This window comes from Arachis hypogaea, chromosome 8, assembly GCF_003086295.3.
Source record: "Arachis hypogaea cultivar Tifrunner chromosome 8, arahy.Tifrunner.gnm2.J5K5, whole genome shotgun sequence".
Lineage (NCBI taxonomy): Eukaryota > Viridiplantae > Streptophyta > Magnoliopsida > Fabales > Fabaceae > Arachis > Arachis hypogaea.
Genome location: NC_092043.1, coordinates 47,879,671 through 47,904,270, shown reverse-complemented (window position 1 = coordinate 47,904,270; position 24,600 = coordinate 47,879,671). Strand labels below are relative to the sequence as shown.

The 24,600-nt window shown below is 26.8% G+C and overlaps 2 protein-coding genes across 3 annotated transcripts; one reads left to right on the top strand and one right to left on the bottom strand.

The window, feature by feature from the left end:
• Positions 1-2,971: 2,971 nt before the first annotated feature.
• LOC112707957 (lipase-like PAD4) lies at positions 2,972-12,801 on the top strand. The gene is made up of 4 exons (XM_025760018.3): positions 2,972-3,267; positions 3,408-3,741; positions 10,929-11,648; positions 11,843-12,801. Exons 1-4 carry the CDS (start codon positions 3,245-3,247, stop codon positions 12,653-12,655), a joined length of 1,890 nt encoding a protein of 629 aa, XP_025615803.1. The 5' UTR covers positions 2,972-3,244; the 3' UTR covers positions 12,656-12,801.
• A 93-nt stretch (positions 12,802-12,894) lies between these two features.
• On the bottom strand, positions 12,895-17,374 carry LOC112707958 (amino-acid permease BAT1 homolog). Of its 2 annotated transcripts, XM_025760019.3 has the most exons (7): positions 16,611-17,374; positions 16,050-16,232; positions 15,481-15,600; positions 15,173-15,364; positions 14,276-14,581; positions 13,797-13,979; positions 12,895-13,443 (listed from the first exon to the last, which is right to left on the bottom strand). In XM_025760019.3, the coding sequence occupies exons 1-7, from the start codon at positions 16,701-16,703 to the stop codon at positions 12,952-12,954; spliced, it is 1,569 nt and encodes a 522-aa protein (XP_025615804.1). In that variant the 5' UTR covers positions 16,704-17,374; the 3' UTR covers positions 12,895-12,951. The 2 variants fall into 2 exon arrangements, with proteins under 2 accessions (XP_025615804.1, XP_025615806.1); XM_025760021.3 differs by lacking the exon at positions 14,276-14,581 and having other exon boundaries at positions 16,611-17,371.
• Positions 17,375-24,600: the final 7,226 nt, after the last annotated feature.

Sequence of the window (24,600 nt, the reverse complement as noted above, 5' to 3'; positions counted from 1 at the left end):
AGTAAGAACCAATTCATTAAATCCAGAGGCTGAGAGAAAATTTTCAAAAGCCAAACTAGTTGAGCTTTTGGACAATTCTAAATGCAATGTAAAATCTCTAATTAACTTTTTTTTTTAATTAAAGGAGCTCAACACACAAGTGGAGCAAGGAACAAAGAAATAAAAAGAAACCAAAATAAAAATAGCCACCTAAGAATTTGTCGAGCAAAACAAATTCCCTTGTCATCTTCGCTTGGCACTGCCATCAATAACAAAAGGGGTCCTCCCTCCTCCACCCTTGATAACTAATACGAGACAAGTTAACAATTTTTTCGACCTCTTTGCCTTTATTCTGAAATATCCTCCGATTTCTTTCGATCTAGGCGTTCCAGACTATCATAAAGAAATATATATACTATTTGTTGCGGTTTTTCTTTCTACAAGTCGCACCTGTCCAGTTTTAAAAATGGTTCCTTAAAGTACCCGGATCAACGCCTGTCAAGAAGAGATAATCAAACGCATCACACCTGCCAAGTAAATTCACATGTAAGAAATAAATGATGGACATATTCTACATCCTTATTACATAATACACATATTATTCTCATTATTAGCTATCCCAAACCGACATAATCTCTCTTTTGTATTCACCCTACCTACTAAGGCAAACCAAACAAAGAGTTCCATTATTGAAGGAACTAAGCCTTTTCAGATAGTTTTGGTGAAGCTATAATTTATTACATTCGTCGAAAACATTTCCTCCTGCAACACCAATAAATAAAGTATCTTTTTTTCAGGTGGCTATTTTTATTTTGTTTGAATAACTAGTGTTGTAAGATTATAGCAAACTTTTTCATTCAGAAGGCAAGTTATGAGAAATCATTTATCTTTTTTTCTGACAATTTATGCTCGACGAAGATGCTAGAATCAAGTAGAATTTTGGAGATAAAGTTGGCGTCCAATTTAGACAAATACTTTGGAGTCCTTTCACTGCATAATCGTACTAGAAAAGAAGATTTTCAATTTATTCTTAATAGAATGATATTTTGGTTTAGTACTTGAAAGACGCAAAACTTCTCTCTCGCGAACAAGATCACTTTGGCCCAATTAATTTTAGCAACTATTCATTTTTATTTCATGTAAACTATAAAACTGTCACCGAATGTGTGTGATGAGATTGAGTCTGCATAAATTTTGTGTGAGACAACAGTAAAATTGATAATAAGGTCTATTTGATTACTTGGAAAAAATTATGTTTGTTAAAAAAATTTGACGATTTAAAGTTCAAACATACCAGAATAATAAACAATGCTAATCTTATGAAATTTAATGCAAAATAAAAATATTTTTTGAGTCAAGATAATCAGAAAAAATATAAATGTGGGGAATTAAGGTGGCAAGTGCTCTCTGAAATTAATTAATTTAGTAAGGTATTGACATGGCAAGTTTTTTGATAAATTTGTGTTCATGTTCTTGAATATATTTGTGTCTTATTTTATTACACTTCAAAATTTAAAAGTCCAGGTTGGATTAGGCATAAACGTATGATTAATTGATTATACGTCGGCAACTTTTTTTTTTTTCAAGGATAGGTTCTTTGTATATACAACACCTGAAAAATTAATCAAGTACATCATACCGTCTACACTAGCCCACTTCTTACTGCGTACATCTTAGGCCCAAGCATTTTTGTCTTATAAATATGCCTAACAAGGAAAACAAAAACAACAATGACTTCACTCTTTCATTTTAACAAATTAACCTATTTCATCAAAATTAATTCATTTTTTGAAATACAATGTTAGTTTTTTATATATAATTTTATCCATATTCTAAATGTTTATAGATATAAATAATAGTTTACTTAAATAAAATTACTATCTTCTACTCTTTTGCATATTCAATTATATTAGATATATTTACTATTTTATAAACGAGTTTAACTTTAAAGTAGTCTTTTAAATTACACTCAAATTTTATAGTAATTTGTGAACTGAGTTTGAGGATGTAACTTCGGGAATAAATATAAATAAATATTAAGTTCAAGACCTACTAAGATTCAAGTGTAACTTCAAGAACCACTTTGAGATTTAGCTCCTCGTAAACAGGGGCAGAGCTTAGTTCAGACAATGGAGGACCATGGCCTCATAACTTTTATTAAAAAAATTAGTAATACTTCTTCAAAAAATAAAAAATATTTCAGTTGGTTCAAATATTTTACTATGACTTAAAATACCAAAGTTCAATCTTCATCTCCTGCTTTTATTACACAATAATTTTTAGTTTTAAACATTCAAAACATGTTAGATTTGGACTGAACTGAGTGTATTCGCATTTCGTAACTCTCTATTCAATAAGAAACACTCAAATATAAAAAAATTAGGTATTTTTTGTTTATGTAATTTGATATTATTTTATATTTTACTATTTAATTTAATTTAATTTTTTATATGATAAAAAATATTATAATATTCAATAAATATTGATATTATTGTATTTGTATAAATTGATAAAAAAAATTCAACAAATATTATAAATTTTAATATATTTGTCCTTCTAACTTCTTTTTTACATATTTTACAGGATATATATTCAAATTTTATATAAAATAATCATAAAAAAATAAAAAATTGATGCATTTTTTAAGAGGAAGGCTAATATTCAAAAAGGAGAACATATAACTTTTATAATATTAACACCTGTAAATAGTTCTTCTACTTTAATAAATAACGAAAAAAAGTGAGATACAACATTCAAAAGTTTAAAGAGTTGCATCTGATGAGTTTGATTTTAATTTTTTGGAACAGAAAACAGCTTTAAATTTAGCAATATCACCTAGAGAGATGAAGTTAGACAAACTTATCTTAAATAGATCCATATCAAAAACATCTTGACAATTATCTTCTATCTATTCCAAAATTTTGTTTCAAAGTTCCGCCGCTACTCGTAAACACTATAGTATACACGAACTAACTATTGGAAAAATGCTTTGTATATCCCTTACCATGTAAGTAGTAGTTCAAGCTAAGGGTATCAATCATGTATTGGTCTAATTAAAAAAATAAATAAATGATAAACAGTTAACAGTTGACCCTCCAAGTCAATGAATTGGGTGCATATATAAGCCACTTACGCATTCTCATTCCCATTCACATTTACATTCACGTAATAAATTGTTCAATTCCTTCAACCCTTTAGAAATTGAAAACCAAGCTTGAAAACATTTCTTCGTTTTAGTGTTTTACACACCATATATACAAATACCATGGTTCGCGACGAAGCTTCATCGTAATTACTCACTCTTTTTCACACATTTATTAAAATTATTAATATAACTAATCATTACCTAAAACTTTTAGTTAATTATCAATCAATCATCTTATGCTTTAATTTAATTTCATGAATTGAATAATTTCTTGCCATGTCAGGTTTGAAACCAGCGAGGATCTGGCCACGTGTCTCACAACGAGTCCGATAATATCGGAGTCATGGAGGCTGTGCAGCGTGGCCAACGCCACGGCTGCACGGAGTTTCGTGGCAGAAAATGGCGGCGGCGACGGAGAAGTGGTGTACGTGGCTTTATCGGGGGTTCAGATGGCGGAGGGGACGGAATCTAGCTGGAGAAGGTTGGTGGCGTTAGAGAGCATCGGAGGAGAATCGCTGTTCAGTATGCATCGGAAAAGGGAGGAGGAGGAGGTTGTTATGGTGCACGCCGCCATCTTCGATCTCTTTTCCTCTTTCTTCGTCTCTTTCCGCAACCAGGTTAGTTTATTTTCTTCTTGATTCTAATTTTTTATTTTTTTTTTAATTTTTGAGTTAATATTAACTAATTTATTATTTTGTTTTATTGAAAATATTGGTTTGTTCGTCTCTTTCATGTTTATTATTATTATTTCTTCGGAGATATTTTGGTCTAATTTTGTGGTGGATGGGTGCAGTTGTTGATGGAACAAGTTTTTTGAGTTATTTGTATGCTGAGTCTTAATTTAATTTTTGGTTTCAATTGCCTTCTTTTAATTTTTAAATTTTGTAAATATATTTTACATTGGTGTTTAGAATAATTTTTAATACAAAAATATTAATAGAATACTGATATGAAGTTATGAAGTTATGAACAATTAGATGTTATCTTAAAACTCGTAATAAATATAATTTTAATTTTGATATTTAAATAACAAAAAATAATAATATTCTATTAATATCTATAATTTTAAAATTATTTTAAGAACTAACTTAATTTATATTTATAAAATTTAAAAATTAATAAAATTAATTAAAATTTTAGAGACTAAGTTAAAATTCAATTATAAATTTAGGTACCTATAGCAATAAGATAAATTGAGTTTGCAAAATAATCGTGTAAGAAGAACTCAACAGAGATTCACTCTTTTTGTTGATAAGTTCAAGGATTTTTATTGAATTCTTAATAAAAAGAAGATTTTTAATTTTATAAATGATTTAATAGATAATTTTTTTTTAACGTTTCAAAAAAATTTATTTCAATTTTTTTAATGTTTTCTAAAAATAAACTTTTTTTTTATTAAAAAAATGTTTTTCAAAAAAAATTCTTTTAATTTAAGTTGAAAAAAAAATTATTTGATTTACTTTTTTGAGATATTGCAATAGAAATAATATAAATTCTGTTTAATTCTATTGTAATATATTATTATCTCCAAGTTTTCGATAAAAGTGTCTTATTATTTGATGGATTAATGCAACTTTTTGCCAAACTTAGCTAGTGGCAGAGCTAATTATTTGATAGAATAATATGTTGATTGATATTTTAAATTTGATTAGTTAATCTATGGTCTATCCGGGGTTTAAGTGGAAAAGGAAAAAGGTTAAAGCGAAATAATAAAAGAGATAAGTTAACATCTGAACAGTTACACTTTATCACTTATTCTTTCTTATTTTCTTTTCACAAGAATTTCGTGGTGTTGTGGCCTGTGGGTGCATTTGTCACTGTGAAAAGGTGATGGCAAAAGAATGAAAAGAGAGAGTACCTATTACCTAATACAGGAGCAGGAAAAATACAAATATATATATATATATATATATATATATATATTAATATTAGTCAATATTTTAAATTAATATTTTATTTTTATATTATTAAAATCTAAGATTTGGGATATTAAATTTAAAATTTAGTATAAAAAAATTTACCAGCTAAATATTAACAAAAATAGATCAATTTTATTGGTTATATAATATTGTTCATTTGTATTTATTTGCTGAACGAGTAAATTTTATGTAGATGTTTAAATATATACGATGTCGTCGATATTATTTATATAGAACTATACACTAATATAAAGGAGATTGCTATTTTTGGTGTTCAATTCTTATTTTTCTATTTCTTTTTCAACTTTTATCCTTGTGCACAATTGCCTAAATGACTAATATTTACTAAGAGGGTAAATGTGTAAATTGAAGTTGCAATGTTAACTACCAAATTGAACGGATTTCATCTCTTTCTCTTTATCTGTGCTGTTCCTACTATTTAATTATGTATATATACATTTTTTTAACATAGCAAAGAAATAAAATGAACAATTAATTTAGAATGAAAAGAATATTATTTAAACAAGTTTAATCGTTACTAAGCAAGTTCTTTCCCATGATTCAATGGATAAAAGAAAATCGTCCCCATTCAAAAGTAGATTATTACTGAAAAAAATATATATGTAAATTTTCTTTTGGTATTTACACCAAAAGTAAATTCGGCATTATATTTTCACATCTCCATTTTCTTTTATTTCTACTTTTTCATGTTTTCTTTCTCTTTCCACTCTTTTATTTAATTTTTTTCTGCAATAAAATTAATTAAATTCATATTATACCTAATGTTATTGTAACTTTACAAGATTCATAAATGGTATGCAACTCCAACTCAACCAAAGCCTCTACCATAGCTAATAAATGTCACCAATCATACTTTGTTCTCTTTTGAAATCAATCAAGTTTGTAAAGAGAAGGAGGATTTTTTTTTTTTAATTGAAGAAAAGGAATTTGAATTGGAGTTGAGCACCTCAAAAGTTGCTTTTTCATTATTGTGTTTAACTGTTTTATTAAAGAAATTCTCAACTTTTTCTAGGTCGTTATTAATTATTATATTCAATGTATGCTACAAAATAACAAAATAATAATGATAAAAGGCACAAAAAGATAGAACTTTGCCTTATGTCCCATTCTAGTAGATGATAAAAGCCGAAAATAATTGAAGTCCTATTTATGGATTTTTCCCGCGATATAAAGACAGAAGCAGAAGCTATCATTTTCAAAAAGGTTCACCAAACAAACCACTTAATTTCACTGAGTTCCTAAATTGCGTAGTTAATTGTGTAACTCTTTTTTTTTTTTGAGTCCTAATTGTGTAACTTAGTTCGTTTACGGTTTACCAAGTGGTGTACGTTGATTCCTCAATGTTGCTAATGGAGAGTGTTTTCTAGCTCGTTGTGTAATCTATCTATCTATTTTTACAAAATGTGAATACTTTTCTTACAAGTGATCATTATTATTAACATACATTTATGCTTGTTGTTTTTATTTAAAGTCATATTAGATTCTAAAGTTTTGATGATTGTTTAGTGTAGAATTTAGTATATTTTAATTTATTATGAATTTTATAAGAAATTTAGCTACGTATAATGATACATAATAACTTTTTTAAAATATTTAATTAGATACAATTATATTAAAATAAAATTCGTTAACCTACTAACGCAATTAATATATTGTATAATTTTTAATTTAAATAATTATAGATTGATACAATTTACAAATAATATAACTAAAATAGACTTTATATTAATTTTTAAAATATTATTTGCTCAATTATTTTATGAAAAATTTATACAACTAAAATCTCGAACGTCACATGAATATAAGTCTACTTATTTAATCATCGCAATGATGAATATTTAGTAAATGATCAAATTTATCTTTAAAAGATCACTTGTTTTTTAAATTAGTTCGTAAATTTTTTTTCTTTAATCAAAATCATCCTTCAAATATTTTATATTAGTCATATTGATTCTTCTATCACTTTCATTGCTAACAATGTCAAAATTTGCTAATGTAATATATTAAGAGACACATCACACGAACCACAATATACACTTGATCGTCTTAGTTAGTTGTTAACATGATAATTTAATTTATGCAATTAGATTAAATCAACTTTAAATTAAGGGCACCTTAAGATATTAAAATCTCTCAATTTAGGATTGATTTAATCTAATTTTATAAATTTATAATATTAGTAGTCAATTAAAACTATCACGTATATACTGTGATATCACTTAATGTACTATATCAGCAAACTTTGATGTTATGAGTAATGAAAACTACAAAAAGATTAATATAACTAATTAAAAATTTTTAAAGAATGAATTTAATTAAAAAATTACAGATCAATTTAAAAAACAAATAATTTTTTAAAAACGAATTTGACTATTTATTCGATGAATATCTTAAAAAAAAAAAGAAATTATTACTTCCAATTTGAAAAGGTGGACAAACACTTATATTTCCAAACAAATATTTGTCCCATCATCAAGTAGAAGATAATGTTACTTATAGCAAATTAGCAGTGACTGGTAGTGGAATCAATTTTCTGGGTCAAGCATAGAAAATTATGATACTTTTGGTTTGTATTTTTATTTTCAATTTTTTTAATTTTAAAATTTTGTAAAAATAAGAAAAAAAAATAAACTGTGAAAACAGAAAATAAGGACAAAAGGTGTGGTATATAGCCTTTATCAATAATTGTGTCATGTCCAAGTAGGGACAAGGACCTTTTAAGGTCTACACAATTACAAGTCATATTGGTCTTTGTTCAATGTTTCGATAGCAATACTCCAAATTAAACATTATTCGAATTAAATTATCAAAGATGTTAACACTTACCCCTGTGTGAAATGTGATCAAAGTCGTGCCGTATTGGTAAAATTATATCATGTCTGCCATTACCTACTTAACTTAGAGGAATGAAAAGCAAAGTAATATGAAACGTTTCTAAGTGTCAATTTTAGGAGAAACATCTTGACATTCATGAAAAGAATTGTTTCAATTACACAATTGGTTCTTCTTTAGTTGACTTCACACCATATGGAATTAAAATTATTTTTTCTTTAATTAATTTCATTATATTTGAACTTACTCTCATATAAAGAAGTGGGGACACGATAACTTTCATTTGGTCGCAATTTATTTATAATTTTTATCCTTATTATATTTTTAAGAATACCAATAAAAATTAAGTTAGGAATTAGGATAATCTTTTTCCAGTAAACAGAAGTTAAAGGAGATTAAAAAAAGTTAAAACACCGTCAAAATCTATTTATCTATTTTTATTATATAAAAATTAATGTGAAAGTCTTTGTATATTAGATTTAAGCTATCTTTATTTTTCTTAATAATGTCAAGTCAATATATTTATTTATTTATTTGACAAAATTTAAAAATCAATCAATTAAATTTTAAAAAATTAAAAAAATCCATAACTCCTACAATTAATTAATTAAATACAATAAACATCTACATTAAAAATATTAAAATAATATTATCACAATGAATATTAAGTTACAAACTATTCAAATTCTATACTATTTGACATATAGATTCTTATCGCTATTATTTCATTCCACAATTCATGGTTCACCTACGAAAAATATTTACACCAACAAATGAAAAGGTGCCTATTTATTTAAAAATGATTCTTTTAAATGATTAGATACAAAATAAAAATATTTATTGTATTTTTAAAACAAATTTATGTGAAAAAATACTCTTATTACTTTTACTATTTATATTTTTTATTATTTTTTAATACTTTACATATAATTATATTTTAATGTCTTTATAATTATACTTATTTAAATATACTATTTAAATAAAAAAATTAATTTTAATAATTTTCTAGTATTATTTTGAGTTTGTATCACTTAAGACATTATTTGACAGAATGAGTTACAAAAAATATTAATAGATATTTTTATTTTATGCTATTTAAATTATTTTTATTAAAAGAATTTATTCAATATATATATATACACACACAAAAACTACATATTTTAAAAATTTTTAATTTTATTATTATAGATGTCATTGAAAAACTATATATATTAGGAGAAGAAGAATAAATAAATGTAAAAAAAATCCACAAAAAATACAAAAGATAAAGTTTTTGTGCTACAACAGAAATATTGTTAACATGTATTTTTACTTTATATTATTTAAAGTATTCTTATTAAAAATAGCTCATTCAATATATTATATATACACACACAATAAATATTCTAAAAATTTTTATTCTTACTATTATAAATGTTATTAAAAAATTGTATACACTAAGAGAAGAAGAATAAATAGATGTCAAAGAAAAATTCATAAAAAATATAAAAAATAATTTTTTCATGCTACAACATAAAAAAATTACAAATTCAAATTATAAAAAATTTCATCAAATTTTATCAAATTATACCTATCATAAAAAGTTCTATCAAATTATAAATTATTAACTCAATAATTATTATAGATTCAAAATTAAATTAAAAATTTAGATCAAATTGTTAAAATAATTTTTGTGCTATTTGATAGAGAAGCAAAAAAATTATTGGGTACAACTACCTTAACTCTAATTACACTTCAAGATAACAATGATACTCAAATACTATTCTAATTGAAAAATTTATACAACTTCACATTTATATTTAAAGTCAAAGTAAATGATTTTAACTATGCTCTAAACAATATACTATTACTAAAGATATTTGTCCCAACAAAAAATATTGAAACTCAACTCCTATTACAACAAATAAAACAGGTAATACAACAAAAATTCTCAAAATTTTATTTATTCAAAATATCATTTATATTCTTTATTGATTATAGGAACCAACTTCACTAACACTAATATCATCAAACCTAAATGACATAATAACCAAGAGATTAAAGAAAAAGAAAAATTAAACGAATCCAAGATACATTTTTAGATGAAGAGCATATATATATATATATATATATATATATATATATATATATATATATATATATAAAGATGAAACAAAAAAAAGACCAAAAAAGATATACAAATTAATGGTTTAGAAAAAATATGTCTCCGCAAAAACATATGATAAAAAAATAGAAACAATTCTAACAACAACTAAAAATTAAAAAAAATAACACCATATAAAAAATTAAGTCCGTCAATTAAAATAAATAAATAAATAAATAAAAATATAGCTCTATACAATTTTAATATAAAAATTTTTATATTATAAAATATTTTAAATAAAAATACATCAAATTTAATATTAATTTATATATTTTAATTAATTTTAAATAATATCATATTTTTTAAAATATACTATATATTATTATTAATTTATCATTCCAGACAACATGAATCTCACTCTAGTTTAATTAAATATATATCATAAATAATTATAATTTTTATATTTAACACTAGATGAAAAAAACATAGTGAATCGATAGACACATGTGTCCATCAACAAAGCAAATTAGCAAATGTTAATAGAAAAAAAAATAAAGCTTTTTCTTCTTTCTCTTTTTTTCTCTCTACATAAAATTCAACTATGCTACGAGCATAAAAAAATCAATGAATCATATAAAATATATATTAAAATATAAAATACACTTAAAATAAGTTTAATAATATATATATTTATACATATATAATAACTAATTTAGTAGTTGATTTTTAAGGTGCTCATAGTATTATTACATAAAATCTAAAGATACATAATATAATTCTTAAAAACTAATTTTTCGAGATAAATTTGTATCACTACCTATTTCTTGTAATATTATTATTATGTCAGTATATAGAAAATTTAGTTATTTATTTATTTATTTATTTTTACTGTTCCTTGAGTGTTCTATGTCTTTTCTTTAGCCAACTAAGAATTTAATGTTAATTTCAGATGTTGCCAATTATGAGAAACAGCAAAACCAAATCAATTGTTATTACAGGCCATTCCATAGGAGGAGCCATAGCTTCTCTATGCAGCCTTTGGCTTTTGGCATATCTCCAACACATATCTTCTTCTATCTCAGTTCTTTGCATAACTTTCGGTTCACCAATGCTTGGGAATCAGTCATTTTCCAATGCCATTCTCAAAGAAAGATGGGGTGCCAACTTCATTCACATGGTAACAAAGCATGACATCATGCCAAGGATTCTCTTTGCACCTACAATGCCTCACATTGCTCAACTCAATTCCTTGCTTCAATTTTGGCAATTTTCTATGGCTAATCCAAGCTCTCTTGGGAACCTTGCGATGCAAGTAACTGACAGGGACAAAGCTGAGTTGTTCAGCTTTGTCACGAGTTACTTGCATCATGCAGCTACCCAAGAGGGAGTCGAAGGGTTGTTTCGTCCCTTTGGGAGCTTCCTTTTTGTTTCGGACGAAGGAGCAGTGTGTGTGGAGAGTTCGGCCGCAGTTACAAAGATGATGCACTTGATGTTTGTAACAAGTTCTCCAGATTCTAGTATTGAAGATCATCTAAAGTATGGAGATTATGTCAATAAATTGTCATTGCAATTCTTGAACAAGAAAAGTTCAATGCAAGGGATTGTTCCTAATTGTAGCTATGAAGCAGGGCTTGAATTGGCACTCCACTCTTCAGGGATAACAAGACAGGTAAAAAACATTTTTTTTCTCCCATTGGTAGTTTACATTGGAAGTGTTAGAATATCAATTAGGATCAATTAGAATAAAGATGTAATCTCCTATAATAAATATTCAGATATACTAAATAATACTAATTGATTCTAATTATATTCTAACAGGAAGAAAGTGGTTTAACTGAACAATTACTTTTTTTCAACTGATAGCAACCGGCTTTCGAGCCGGCCAAGGAGTGCCTTAAGGAGGCTAGGAGAGCAGGTCCATCGCCGGCGCTGAAGGCTGCTCGGCTTGCAATTACCTTATCCAAATTTGTACCTTACAGGGCAGAAATAGAATGTTACAAAGCTTGGTGTGATCAACAGAGTGATCAAATGGGATACTATGATTTGTTCAAGAGGAGAGGCTCTTCAAAAAGGGAAATGAAGGTCAACATGAACCGTATCAAGCTTGCAAGGTTCTGGAACAATGTGGTTGACATGCTGGAGAGGAATGAGCTGCCTTATGACTTCGAGTTGCGAGCAAAATGGATCAACACTTCGCATTTTTATAAGCTGCTTGTAGAGCCATTGGACATTGCTGAGTATTATGGCAAAGGGAAGCAGAAAACAAATGGACATTACATAAAACATGGCAGGGAGAAGAGGTATGAGATTTTTGATAGGTGGTGGAAGGATAGTGTGGCTGCTAGGGAAGAAAATAGTGAGAGGAGCAAGTTTGCGAGTTTGACGCAAGATTCGTGCTTTTGGGCGAGGGTGGAGGAAGCCAGAGATTGCTTGGATAGTATTAGAAGTGAGAGTGATACAACCAAGCTTGCTTTGTTGTGGCAAAGCATTGACAAGTTTGAGAAATACTCAATGGAACTTATTGAAAATAAGGAAGTGTCTCTTGATGTTCTTGCTAAGAACTCAAGCTATAGTATATGGTTGGAAGACTTAAGAGAATTGAGAGAATTGAAAGCTAAGGAGAAGAAGTTTTCAAACCACTTCAACCCTTTTATGGATGGGGAAGTAATTCCTTAGTACTTTTTTCTTTTTAAGGGAATAAATGACTTTAGAATTTTGTAATATATGTCTTATAAATGGATTTGTCAAGTGGAACCAATCTTTCAGATACCATAAGACTATTTTATCTATCAGATACCAATCTTTACCTTTGATCTGCACAATTCTACATTGTTTAAGTAACATGGTAGTTTTCAACAATATTGTTGACCACAGAGTAAGTACAAGTCAAAGCAGCACATTGAGGAACCAAAAGATGAATGGTAAAATTCCATCTATTATAGTATTGTTCTTCAAACTTGTGAGGAATTACATTAAACCTTACCATTTTGCGTATCAATGTTCCTAACTGGTCCCTTAAACCATTTTCTTGCATCTACAACCCACCAAAGCATTATAAGGCCTAAAACTACACCCAAAGCAACTGGTGCATAATTGAAAGTATTCCAAGTTATAGGGTACAATGTTGGCAAAAGGAACACAGAACAAGTGTAACAAATCCACAGAAATGCAATCAAGCAAATTGGTCTTCCAGCTTTTCCTAAGTAAAAGGGTCCAGGCTTGAAGTTCTTTTCAGGCATAACCATTCTTGCAAATATTGGAACTGCATAGCCACCAACCCATCCGATTGTGCATATTGAAGTTATGGCAGTGAAGACTACATTGACCTTTAGGATTGGGAGGCCAAGAAGGATGCAGATTCCTGCACAGAGCCATACGGCGTTCGAGGGAACCTTGCGCTTTGGGTGTAGTTTTCGCCATAAGGACGAAAATGGAACTCCATTATCTCTAGACAGAGCATAAACCTGAAAAATTGTTTTGAGATACACCATAAATGGTTAGGACTATGAAGGGTTAAAGTACTTAATTTTTTTCCAGAACATTATGACTCAAATCTAAAGAAGAAAACAAAGAAGTTCTAATACTTGCTTCGCTTGGAATCCAAGAAATTGCTAACTAAAGGAGAAATTCCAAGATTCTTCTATAAAAAATACTATTTAAGATAAGAGTTTAAGTCAGTGGCGCGCTACATCTTAAATGTCATTCTCTTATTGATTGTGACCATATCCACATTTTCTTGTAAATTGATTTGTGCAAGCTTGTGATCCCATGCAGGTTTCCGAATCAAACAAACAAAAAGAGGAAGTGTCATACTTACAACTCTAGCAGCACTTGTAGTGATTGAAAGTCCACCAAAAAAGAATGAACCCCAAATGATAAATAGTAGAATGATTGCACCAATAGAATTGTGATATCTTCCATGGAATGCATCATAGAGTATTTGTGCTGGCACAAATGCTCCAGCAGTCTCATTGTTTGTATCATAAAGGTAACTGAAATTCTGAAGAGAATAGAAAAGTTGCTGTTACTATCATCCTTTGTATTAAATCCTGTATGGTTTATTCTAAATCAACAAGAGATAAGACAACTTAAATTACTATCAAGTCCCTCACACAACAGGCATAACAAAATAAAGGAAGAAAGAAAAAAAAAAAAAAAGAACAAAAGCAGTGTCTCTCTCTATCAGGAAATCTTTTGAATTTGGTCAAAGAAGTACATGTAAATAGGTCAACTAAATTATATTTCATGATGTTTGTTACTACTAGATTGAAGTTCTGTATATATAGATAGATATACCTGAATGCTGAATGTAAGTGCAAGAATATAAGCCCAACCAAAGACTGAAATCATGCCAATGCTGCCAAGTATGGCAATAGGTCCATTCTTGTCAGCACCTTTGGTTTCTTCAGTTAAATGCGCGGCAGCATCATATCCAAAGAGGGAATACTGGCTCACAAGAAATGCAAGAATCACAGCATATGGTTTGCTTGTAATTCCAGTTGATTCAGGTGCCAACTCCAAGTGTGTGAATACATATGAAGCAGATTGTGTACTAAGTGATACCAGAGGTAGCATTATCACAATCACTATTCCCCCAATAAGCTGATACCATAAATAAAATAAATGAGTGATTTTACTCCTAACATACCAAGAAAATCTGTAACTTTAATTTGTAGTACATGAAGCTTCATTTGTTTATAAAATGCAAATCTAGAAGTAGATTTAGGCTTTAATCAAATTGAGAGTGTGTGTACAACTTTTTTTTAAAAGTAGTTGTTAAGTTTTAGAACAATACTTAGATGCAAAACAATAAGTATTAATAGAATTAGCTCCTTATTTGTTCATTAAAACAGAGGCACAAAAATTATTAAAAGCTTTAGTTTTGAGAATATGGGCTTTAGACAGAAAAAACTAAAAAGAGACAACTAGAGAGAGAGAGTGAATAATATTACGAAGAATCATATTACGTATACAGTAAAAATCAGTCTCCAAATCAGTTATCGGTATAAAGAATACATGTATTTATATACAAATATATAATGACTGATTTTGGTAACTGATTTTTTTTGTGTACATAATATTTTTGTACAATGAAATAGTATAATAGAAAATCCCTAATCCTATCCAGATGAGGAAACATTCATAAATGGTAAAAAAAAAATGTTTAAAATATAACAAACATGCTTAAAGTACCTGCCACCATATTGAAATCATATCTATCAAGGCAATCACTTCCAATGCAAATGTGTTGAGAGCTGCCCATATGACAGTTAAGCCAATATACATACACAAGAATAACCATTTTGGAGCAAAGTACCCTCCACCTTTATTTGTTCCTGTTGAGAGTAAGATTATACTCTGCAATGTTTGTGATCCTGCATATGCCTGTTTTTCAACCATGAAAACATTCAGTTACAAATGTAAAACATTCTGTAATATTATATTTATATAGTCTTTGAGTAGAAACTTCAAATTTCTTCAACCAAAGTGCAATTAAATACCTGAGTTCCAATCCCAGCAATAAGTCCTATGGTCTCAAGCCAAGCACAGCACCATGAAGAAAATGGTCCCCATTTCGGACCGGCTAAATGCGCAGCCCAAAAGTACAAAGAGCCAGTTGTCTGTTGTATTGCATTTAAAATGAAAGTTAGTTTTTGTGAACTAATTCGCAATGACAGATGCAGAAAATTTTAGAAATGAAGGCAAATATAATGCATACACTCTTGATTTCATTACAAAACATATTTAATTTGTTCAAACATAATTGATCAAGTCCCAAATTTGAAATTGGGAAAAGCATGATCTTTAAGCCAATGATACCGGTAGAAACCAGATTTTATCAATCTCAAACCAACCTTAACAAACTGAGAAATTATGTATCTTCCTAATAGTTTCTCTTAAGCATATTTCTTAACACTAAATGAAGAAGAAAAAATTGTCACTATTTAACATTTCAAGAAGTTGAAAGTATCTATTTTTTACTTCATTATAGGATTGTGGAATATCCAAGATGCTATATCATTCATTACAAGACAGAAATAATACCAAATTGAAGAATGAAATTACAAACCGGGAAAGATGAACAAATCTCAGCCATTGCAATCCCAACAAACCAAGTGAAGAAAGAAACCACCACCCATCCCCATACAAGAGATGCAGGTCCTGCATATTGAAGGCTGGAACCATATAGAGGAGTGATTCCTGTGAATAGGGTCATTGTTGAAAATGATATTGCTAGTGTTTTGAACATAGTCTGCACCATAAATTGGACAACATTCAACACACTTGTTAACCTTTTTCTCTAAATCATTGAGAGTTATTATTACAATAATAAAACATCAAATGAAAAAGGAGTTCACAAATAGGGAAAATACTAAAATAGAAAAAGAAAAAACACTGTTAGATATATAATAATTTCTGTATCTCAAACTAGTTAAATTTTTGTGATAAGATCATGTCATAATATTAAAAATTCTATCACAAAAAGTCCTTGTTACCTCAGAATTTCATCATAAGGGCAAAAAACGAAAATTACAAATAAAAACATCTACACATAATTTAAGCTTCTCCGAAATCTATTTTGAAAAAAGAAAGTAGGATCAAGAATATTCAAGAAGATGAAATAACTAACCATTTCTCTTCTAAGTTCTTGCTTGTAACCAAGCTCATTGAGCCTCTTCTCTGCTGCATCCATAGTTGTGTCTCCTGTGAATTCAGACCCCATTGAACCCAGGTTTCTGTATGTTGGGGGGGTTTCCTTTCTGAACTCAATAAGAACAAAAACAAAGGCAAAATGATCTTGCAACAGAGTTCATAAATATAAAGAATAAAAGAATAATAAAAAGAATGAAATGGGTTAGTAAATGAGGTTTGACTAGTCCCTCCACTGTTGTAGCTGAAAGTTTCAAACTTCTTTATCTTTGCTTTAAGAATTTCAAACGAAACAAACTATAGTAGTAGTTGCAATGTTTGAATTTTATCCGATATTTTCTCATCATTAGTCTCTACTCATGCATCACCGTTTACTCTCATTACACAAACACTCAGTTAATAATAAGAGAAAAAAAATCCTTTGAAACTCATGATTTTTTTTTTTAGTTGATTTCAATTGGTGGGTTATTGCAACTTGCATGTGAATGCATCTGCTTAGAGCCTCAATAAATAAGGCAACTTATTATAATCGTTTTCTGTTTGAAATAGCCAACTCAGTTTCCAGTAACTTGTCGCTTTGTAACTTGACTCGTTGACTTTTCCTTTGTTGACAATTATTAATTATATGATGATGAAAATATAGAAATAGAATCCATGATTCTTACTCTGGCGTTTAAGCTAACGGGGATCCAACACGCATATTACTTCATTGTAGCCAAAAAATGAATAGAACCTCATTATGATACATTTTATTTATCTAAAATAGTATTTGTATATCAAAATTAATCATTAAAATCAGCTACTAATATACATAAATATATATGATTTAATTTATTTATATTGTAACATATATTTTATACTGATGACTTATTTTTTTTAAATAAGAGAACTCAACACAAAATGGAACAAGAACAACAATAAACAAATATAAAAGTTAAAAAAAAAAACAAAAAAAAAAGTAGTTCATCAACCATTTATTGCGCTCTTCTTTTTATAATGTATTCCTGATTTTATACTCTTAATTACTTATTTTGATGACTAATTTTAGTATATATGTAACATAGTTATTTATTTATTTATTACATATAAATTTATATCAAAATTATTTATTAATATATACTAAAATATATATTAAAACTAAATTAAACTATATATAAAATATATAAAAATTGATTTACTAATTATTTTTAGTGTAAATATATATATATATATATGTATGTATAATTAACAAGCGATAATATTAGGCCAATAAACTATATTTCAAATGACAAAAAACAAACGATAATTTAAAAAACAAATTTTATTTTATTTTATTTTATATTTATTAATTTTAAATAATTAATGAAAATTAAAGAAAATAAATTTTAATTATTTTTTGGTTTTTTATGGTTATCAAATATTTGCGGTTAACAAAATGGCATGAATGCTAGCTAGGATTTGGAGATAGTAGCTGCAAAATGGAAATAGTTTAATCACAAGAAGAAACAAAATCGTTTACTTTTCTCCACGTGTGATTTTATTTGCCAGGTTTTATGTGTGAACTTAAACGTGTTTAGTAAAACTACGCCTGGAAAATTGAGCAGTTTGGAGTATCCAAATATAATATAATAACAATAATATCCAACTAGCTAAGGTGAGAGAATTCATTGACTAATTTTAATAAATATCAATTAAATTATTTAAAATAATGAATTTAAGAAGTTGTTATTATTGCCACGTTAAAAGAAATTTATACTATTATTACATTAAAAAATAATATTCTTCGATTAATATTTCTTCCATCAATATACCGAAAGAGTAGAGATTTATGAACACTTTTAAGATATAACGTTGGTAACTATCTTTTCAGAAAAAATATCCCAAAAGAAAAAAGGCCGAAAATAATATCTATCTGCGTGGAGAATCACAATGGCTATGTAATGGGAAAGATATATATATATATATATATATATATATATATATATATATATATATATATATATATATATATATATATATATATATATATATATATATATATATATATATATATATATATATATATATATAAACTTGTAAGTCTTGCTAATATATATTCTAAATATATATTTTAAAATACTATAAAAAATATTTTATTAAAAATTACTAAAAATATGATTCTTTATATGTCAAAGTATATGAAAACCTTTTAAAAAATTATTATATATTTTTAAGAAATAAAATAAATAAATCCTAAACTTATAAACCAATGAATGGACATCATGTTTAATTAATATAAATGAATAACAATATTTTTTTTGGATTAAATTTTTAAAGCAGTCTCTCGAATTCATGACTTTTACAATTTTAGTATTTTAAATGATTATTAATAAATGATATTATTTATCTATATGTCTAATATGATAAGTGTACTAGTTTTATATTTTGTTTATTGAATAAAAAAATCCAAAAGCCAATATAGTACTTAAAATTAAATTTAAAAATTAGTATAATAAATTTTGAATATAAAAATTAAATAATAAAAAAAATTTTAAGAATAATATTAAAGACTTAATCAATTTTTTTCTGTTACCTCGTATAAAGTAATCATAAAAGAATCCTCGAAACTATTGACACTCTAAAAGATAAGATTTATATGAATAAACGAAAAATAAAGAATACTTGGAGTTACAAGCAATACCGTTTAAAATGAGCTTAATTTAATGATTTGACCCATTTAGTTATTTTAAATGAGTGTGAGTGTGTATAAGTTTTTTATTGTAAAAATAAGTCTATAAAAATAAGATGTTTAATGAATTTGGTTAATATATGAATTAAATAAATTGTCCTACAAAATAAATAAATTGGTCCATTTAATTTGTTTAACTCTTTCTTTTATCATTCTCGTTTAATTTATTTTTAATGCTTTTGATAATTTTTTTAATAACCTAACTTAAATATGTCAAGTTTTAATTAAAATATCTCAAATATTTAACCCAAAGTTGATAAGTATCCAAAAATTTATTATTTTATTTGCTATTTAGTTAAAAATTGTCTATTAAAAAATAAAAAAAGACCTTCTAACTGGATAAATTTTTCTTAAGCAAGTCCATTTTCTATTTGAAAGACCTATATATACTTAGATATATAATTAACTTCCATTGAACAATCTATCTGACATCTTTAGTGGAAGATCTTATACTAATAATCAATTCCTTTTAACAACAATCAAAGTAGAGTACAAGGTAATTAATAATAACAGAAAAAAGTTACAAACAAAATATTTTAGAGTAAATATTCAATTTATTCTCCAAAGATTTTTAGATTTAACACATTATTTTTATAATTTTTTAATTTCTATAAATTTTTGAAAATTATTTTGCAATACAGATTAATTTATCTATTATTTTAAAAAATAATTAATTATTTATTTTATTTTATAATAATATTTTTTAGATTTAACCTTTTTAAATAAAATTTGTTAAGATATATATTATATATATCTGTGTGTGTGTGTGATAAATTCTTATTGAAAGTGTTTGAAACTTGAAAGACTAATCTATTTGACAGAATATATTTTAGAAGACTTTTAACAAATAAAATTTTATAGTAAATTAAAGTATCCAATTTAAAATTCGTTAGAAGATTAATTTAAAAATTTATTAAAAAACAAATAATTTCTATTTCACAAGTTCTTTTAACTGTATGTTCGTTTAATTGGTGTGTTTTAAACTAATGATTATTAAATCAATCTATATAGATGATTTTTTTATTTGAGCAGTATTCTTTTTTATTTAGCAAATTCATTCTCACAAAATTTGTCTGATCAATTAAAACTCAAATTATGGAGCTATTCCGTATAAAAAAAATTTAAATAGTATAATTAGAATAAGTAATAAAATTTAAACTTTAAAAAGATTAAAATAACTAATTAAATATTTTTATAATTAGTAGGAACTAACTAAACAGTAAACAATTAAGAGAAGGATGGCGAATCGGTTATTGAAGATTTTTTTAAAATAAATAATTTAATTATGTTATTTATTAAAATAAGTAATTTGTACTATATTTATTATTTTACATCGTAAAAGTTTTTTTTCATTTTTTAAAATTTAAATAATCTAATTTATTCTATAATTTAATTTAAAATTTTATATGCACGCTTTTTGAGTATTAATTATTTAAATATATCCTTCGTTTTAATCTCTTTCACTAAACTTTTTAACTACTAATTGATATTATTTTAATCGTAATTTGTTTTATAATAATACAGTGTCTTTCAAACTTTAAATATCTGGTTTGTAAACAAAATACATTCACAAATAAAATACGTTATGTCATAAATACTTTTTTTTGGGAGTTTCATATGATGTAGCTTCAATTGGATAAATAATTTAATTAAATTTAAAAAAAATAATTTAAATAATAAATATTTATATTAAAATTTTTTATAAATAAGTTATTTTGTATTTGGTTTTTTAATTTTAAAAATATTTATTTAAAAAAATATAATAAAAAAATTTTATTAAGAGAGAAGTCATTTTTTTAAACTTCTCTACAAATATTTAAATAATTTTTAAAAAATTGTAATTTAATTTTAAAAATTATACTAAACATTAATATTGATATTTTTTATAAATTAAAAGCTTAAACAAATAATTTTTGAAGCTTCTCAAGTGAACCATATTCATGTAGATAAACTTTCTCTTCTTCATATGACTAACAATTTATACTTGAATTTGGTTTTAACATCATTTTCTAAAGGGTCCATCTAGTGTAAAGATGGATATGTACAGATTTTTGTCTTTTTGTGGCTGAAAAAGCGTGTCATTAAAAGTGTTATTTAAAGAAAAAGTGTTACCCTTAATCGTTAACTTTGGCTCTGATACCAATTTTTAAAAATCGATCGATTTTTCCTGTAATTTCTTTTTCGAAATTTCTATTAACTCTTCGTACTTTGCTTCGAATAAGTTTGTAGTTTGTATAGATTCGGTTGGTGGTGCCTAATAATTTGCAATTTCATAATCGAAAGTATTGACCATTTCTACTATTACTAATTCTGATTTAATCTTGTTTTAGTTTATAATATTCTTTTTTGCATGGATTATTGTATATAAAATCTTTTATCTGTTTGTCTTTTTCTTTAATATAATTTTTCAAATCCTCAAAAACTTCTTTTATTTCTACACTTTCTGTTGTTTCTAAATATCTTTTTAATTTTTCAACTTCATTCTCCATTTTTTCTTTCAACAGCTTTAATTCTTTTAAGTCATAGTATGGTTTTCCAGGCATTTATAAAATTTTTTAAGTTTAGCTCCAACTTGTTTATATTTGTTCTTATTTCTATCCTTTTTATTATAAGGTCATTAATTTCGAACCGAAGATTATTTAATTCCCTTTTATATTCCTTTATTTTACTTTTTAATTTTTTCGCCCTTTTTCTTTTTATTTTGTTTTCTGGTCTTTCAATCTTTGTATGCTTCATTATTTATCTTAGAATTTCTGCAAATTCTATCATCGATTCATCACTATTTTCTAGAGATTCTATTAATTTTTCTAGCTCTTCAACTTCTCTTTTTAACTTGTCATAAATTATTTTTAGAGCTTCAAATGCTCTTTGATTTATTTCAGAAAACTGTAAATAATTCAACCGATTTTCTCTTTCAAAGAGCTCTTGTTTCTTGTCTTGATAAGTTACATATATTTTTTCTTTATTTATTGTCATAATTTAATATTTAGGGTTTCATTTAATTTTTCGACCTTTTTTGTTAATTCTTTTATTTCAGAATTTTCTTCCTTAATCTTTAACTTGGATAAACTTAAAGGGCTATTAATTTTAGATTCTCTTATTAGAAAATTCGATGAAACTAATTTTTCTGATGGTTCTTTTAATAATAGAACTGGGTTTTCAATAGCTTTAAATTTTGGTATTTCTGTTTTTACAATTTTCTGAAATAATTCATCAACATAAATTCTTTCTTTGTTTTTAAATATTATACTATGATGGCTGTTTGTTAAAGCATAATTTATTGCATATGTAATTGAAAAAGGTTCATCGTCTTGTTCCATTAGATTCTTTCTATGAAATTTATAAGCCAAACTTATAGATCTTCCAAGGTTTTCAGTTGATAAAGGTATAGCATATCCAAGATGGGCATTGAATTTAACATTTACATTTGCCAAGTTTCCATGAACAATTTCAATTATTTGGTCTATTGGGTCATCAGTAATTCTTTTGTCACAGATTGCTAAGCTTATTGGTGAATTAATTCCTTTCATATATGTAGATTTGATTAAGACTTGTATAGTACTAATATGAATCCATCCAATTTTAGATCTTTTTTGTTGATCCTTAATTTTCTCAATCTGTTTACTCAATTCTTCATCATTTATTAAAGCTATTTCAAGTTCTCCATTGGCGGATTTTATCTTTATAGGGGCTTCAAGTTGAATTTTTCCATAGTATATTATATTTTTTCTATTAAAAACTTCTTTTAAAAGATTTTGTTTATTAAAATTTTCATTTGATTTGAGATTTAATTCTGTTTTTAGAACAGCCTGTTTTTCATTATCTAATAAAGCAGTTAATCTATAATAATCAGATTCTTCTGTTAATTCTAAACTTTCTAAATAATTCATAACTAAGAGATTAGGATAAAGGCGTACCTTTCTGGAGAAAAACTTCCTTTATTTAGAATATTTTACATAAGATATTTTTATCTCCAGAGGGGAGATTGTAGATACTAACTCCAGAGGGGAGTTTAGAATTGGTTTTTCCTAAGGGAATTCTTCTTCAAACTATAGAATCGCCTCGGCAGCTTCCTCTTTGCTCTCCTAGCATATGAGTACTCTTAGCCTCCTGCTTTCTATGGTTTGATGCCTTCTACAATTGCCTAAGCAACCTATTTATAATGGTTGGGTCTGATGGACAATTCCCATCCTTACCCTTCTTATGACGTCATTGCTTACGTCATTGTTTATTATCTTGCACCAGCTACATTGTTGGTGCTCTATGACCTAAGCGCTTACGTCACTATGCAATAATGTTGAGAGATGCTTCAGATGTGCTGTCCTCCTCTTTCATCATGTGTCCTTCAGATGCGTTGTCTTCTTCCTTTATCATGTGGGTTGATTCCGTTTTATTATTGCTTTCTTCAGATAACTCTGAGACACATAGCTGGCACTTGTGGTCTTCTCTGTCTTTTATCAAATAGCAGAGATTCCTCTTTATCCCTTCGGGGAGCTTTTCTAAGAGTCCAGATAAGTTGTAGAATGCTGATTCAAATTCCACTAAGAGTCTCATCTCTCTTTCTTCAATTTCATTCCTTTTACTGGACACAAGCAAAGTATTTCTGCTTTTATAGTTGATTCTTGTGTGAGATTCCCTTGTTATCTTTTGAGTTCTTTCGAAGACCCTTGCTAGTGTACTGGCTAGTCTTCCTTCATGACTGTAGATTGTTAAATCTTGAACTTGATCAATTGGTTGAAAATTTTCTGGGAAGACGGACATGAAGATTACTTGATGTGCTGGAACCAAGCATTCTTCTTCTTCATTAAAAATAGGTTGACTATTCGTAAATTTTAGGGATATATCCCTTGGATTTACGTTGTCAATCATATTTTTAAATCTCTTTACTGCATCAATAAATCCTGCAGGAAACTCACTAATAATTTTCAAATCATTAAAAATTAAAATTGTATCAATTAATCCATACTGGAAAAACTGATAGGTGTCAGATGGGGAAGCCTCTGGAAATATAACCAGCTTTGTTAGCTGTTCTTTGGCAATAGGATAATATCCCAAGATTGCCCTTTTTTCTTCGGTCCAATTTAGGACTATGTTAAGGGTTTCTCTGAGATTTGATCTACAGACCTTTTTCTTTTCCTTAATTTCGGCCCTTGTAGGAATGTTTCTTATTATTCCTGTTCTCTGGGTTTGAATTGGAGCTTTATCTACTCTTTTTAGGGTTTGCTCTGGATGAAGAGCTTCATATTCCCTGAAAGATTCCTTT

Bases quoted from the DNA above. Each gene is read 5' to 3' on its own strand.
- LOC112707957 (XM_025760018.3), top strand. From the start codon at position 3,245: ATGGTTCGCGACGAAGCTTCATC. The intron at 3,742-10,928 runs GTTAGTTTATTT...TGTTAATTTCAG, and splicing joins TCGTCTCTTTCCGCAACCAG to ATGTTGCCAATTATGAGAAA. The intron at 11,649-11,842 runs GTAAAAAACATT...TTCAACTGATAG, and splicing joins CTTCAGGGATAACAAGACAG to CAACCGGCTTTCGAGCCGGC.
- LOC112707958 (XM_025760019.3), bottom strand. From the start codon at position 16,703: ATGGGGTCTGAATTCACAGGAGACACAACTATGGATGCAGCAGAGAAG. The intron at 14,582-15,172 runs GTACTTTAAGCA...TTATGGTATCAG, and splicing joins TGATTTCAATATGGTGGCAG to CTTATTGGGGGAATAGTGAT. The intron at 13,444-13,796 runs GTAAGTATGACA...ACAATTTTTCAG, and splicing joins CTACAAGTGCTGCTAGAGTT to GTTTATGCTCTGTCTAGAGA.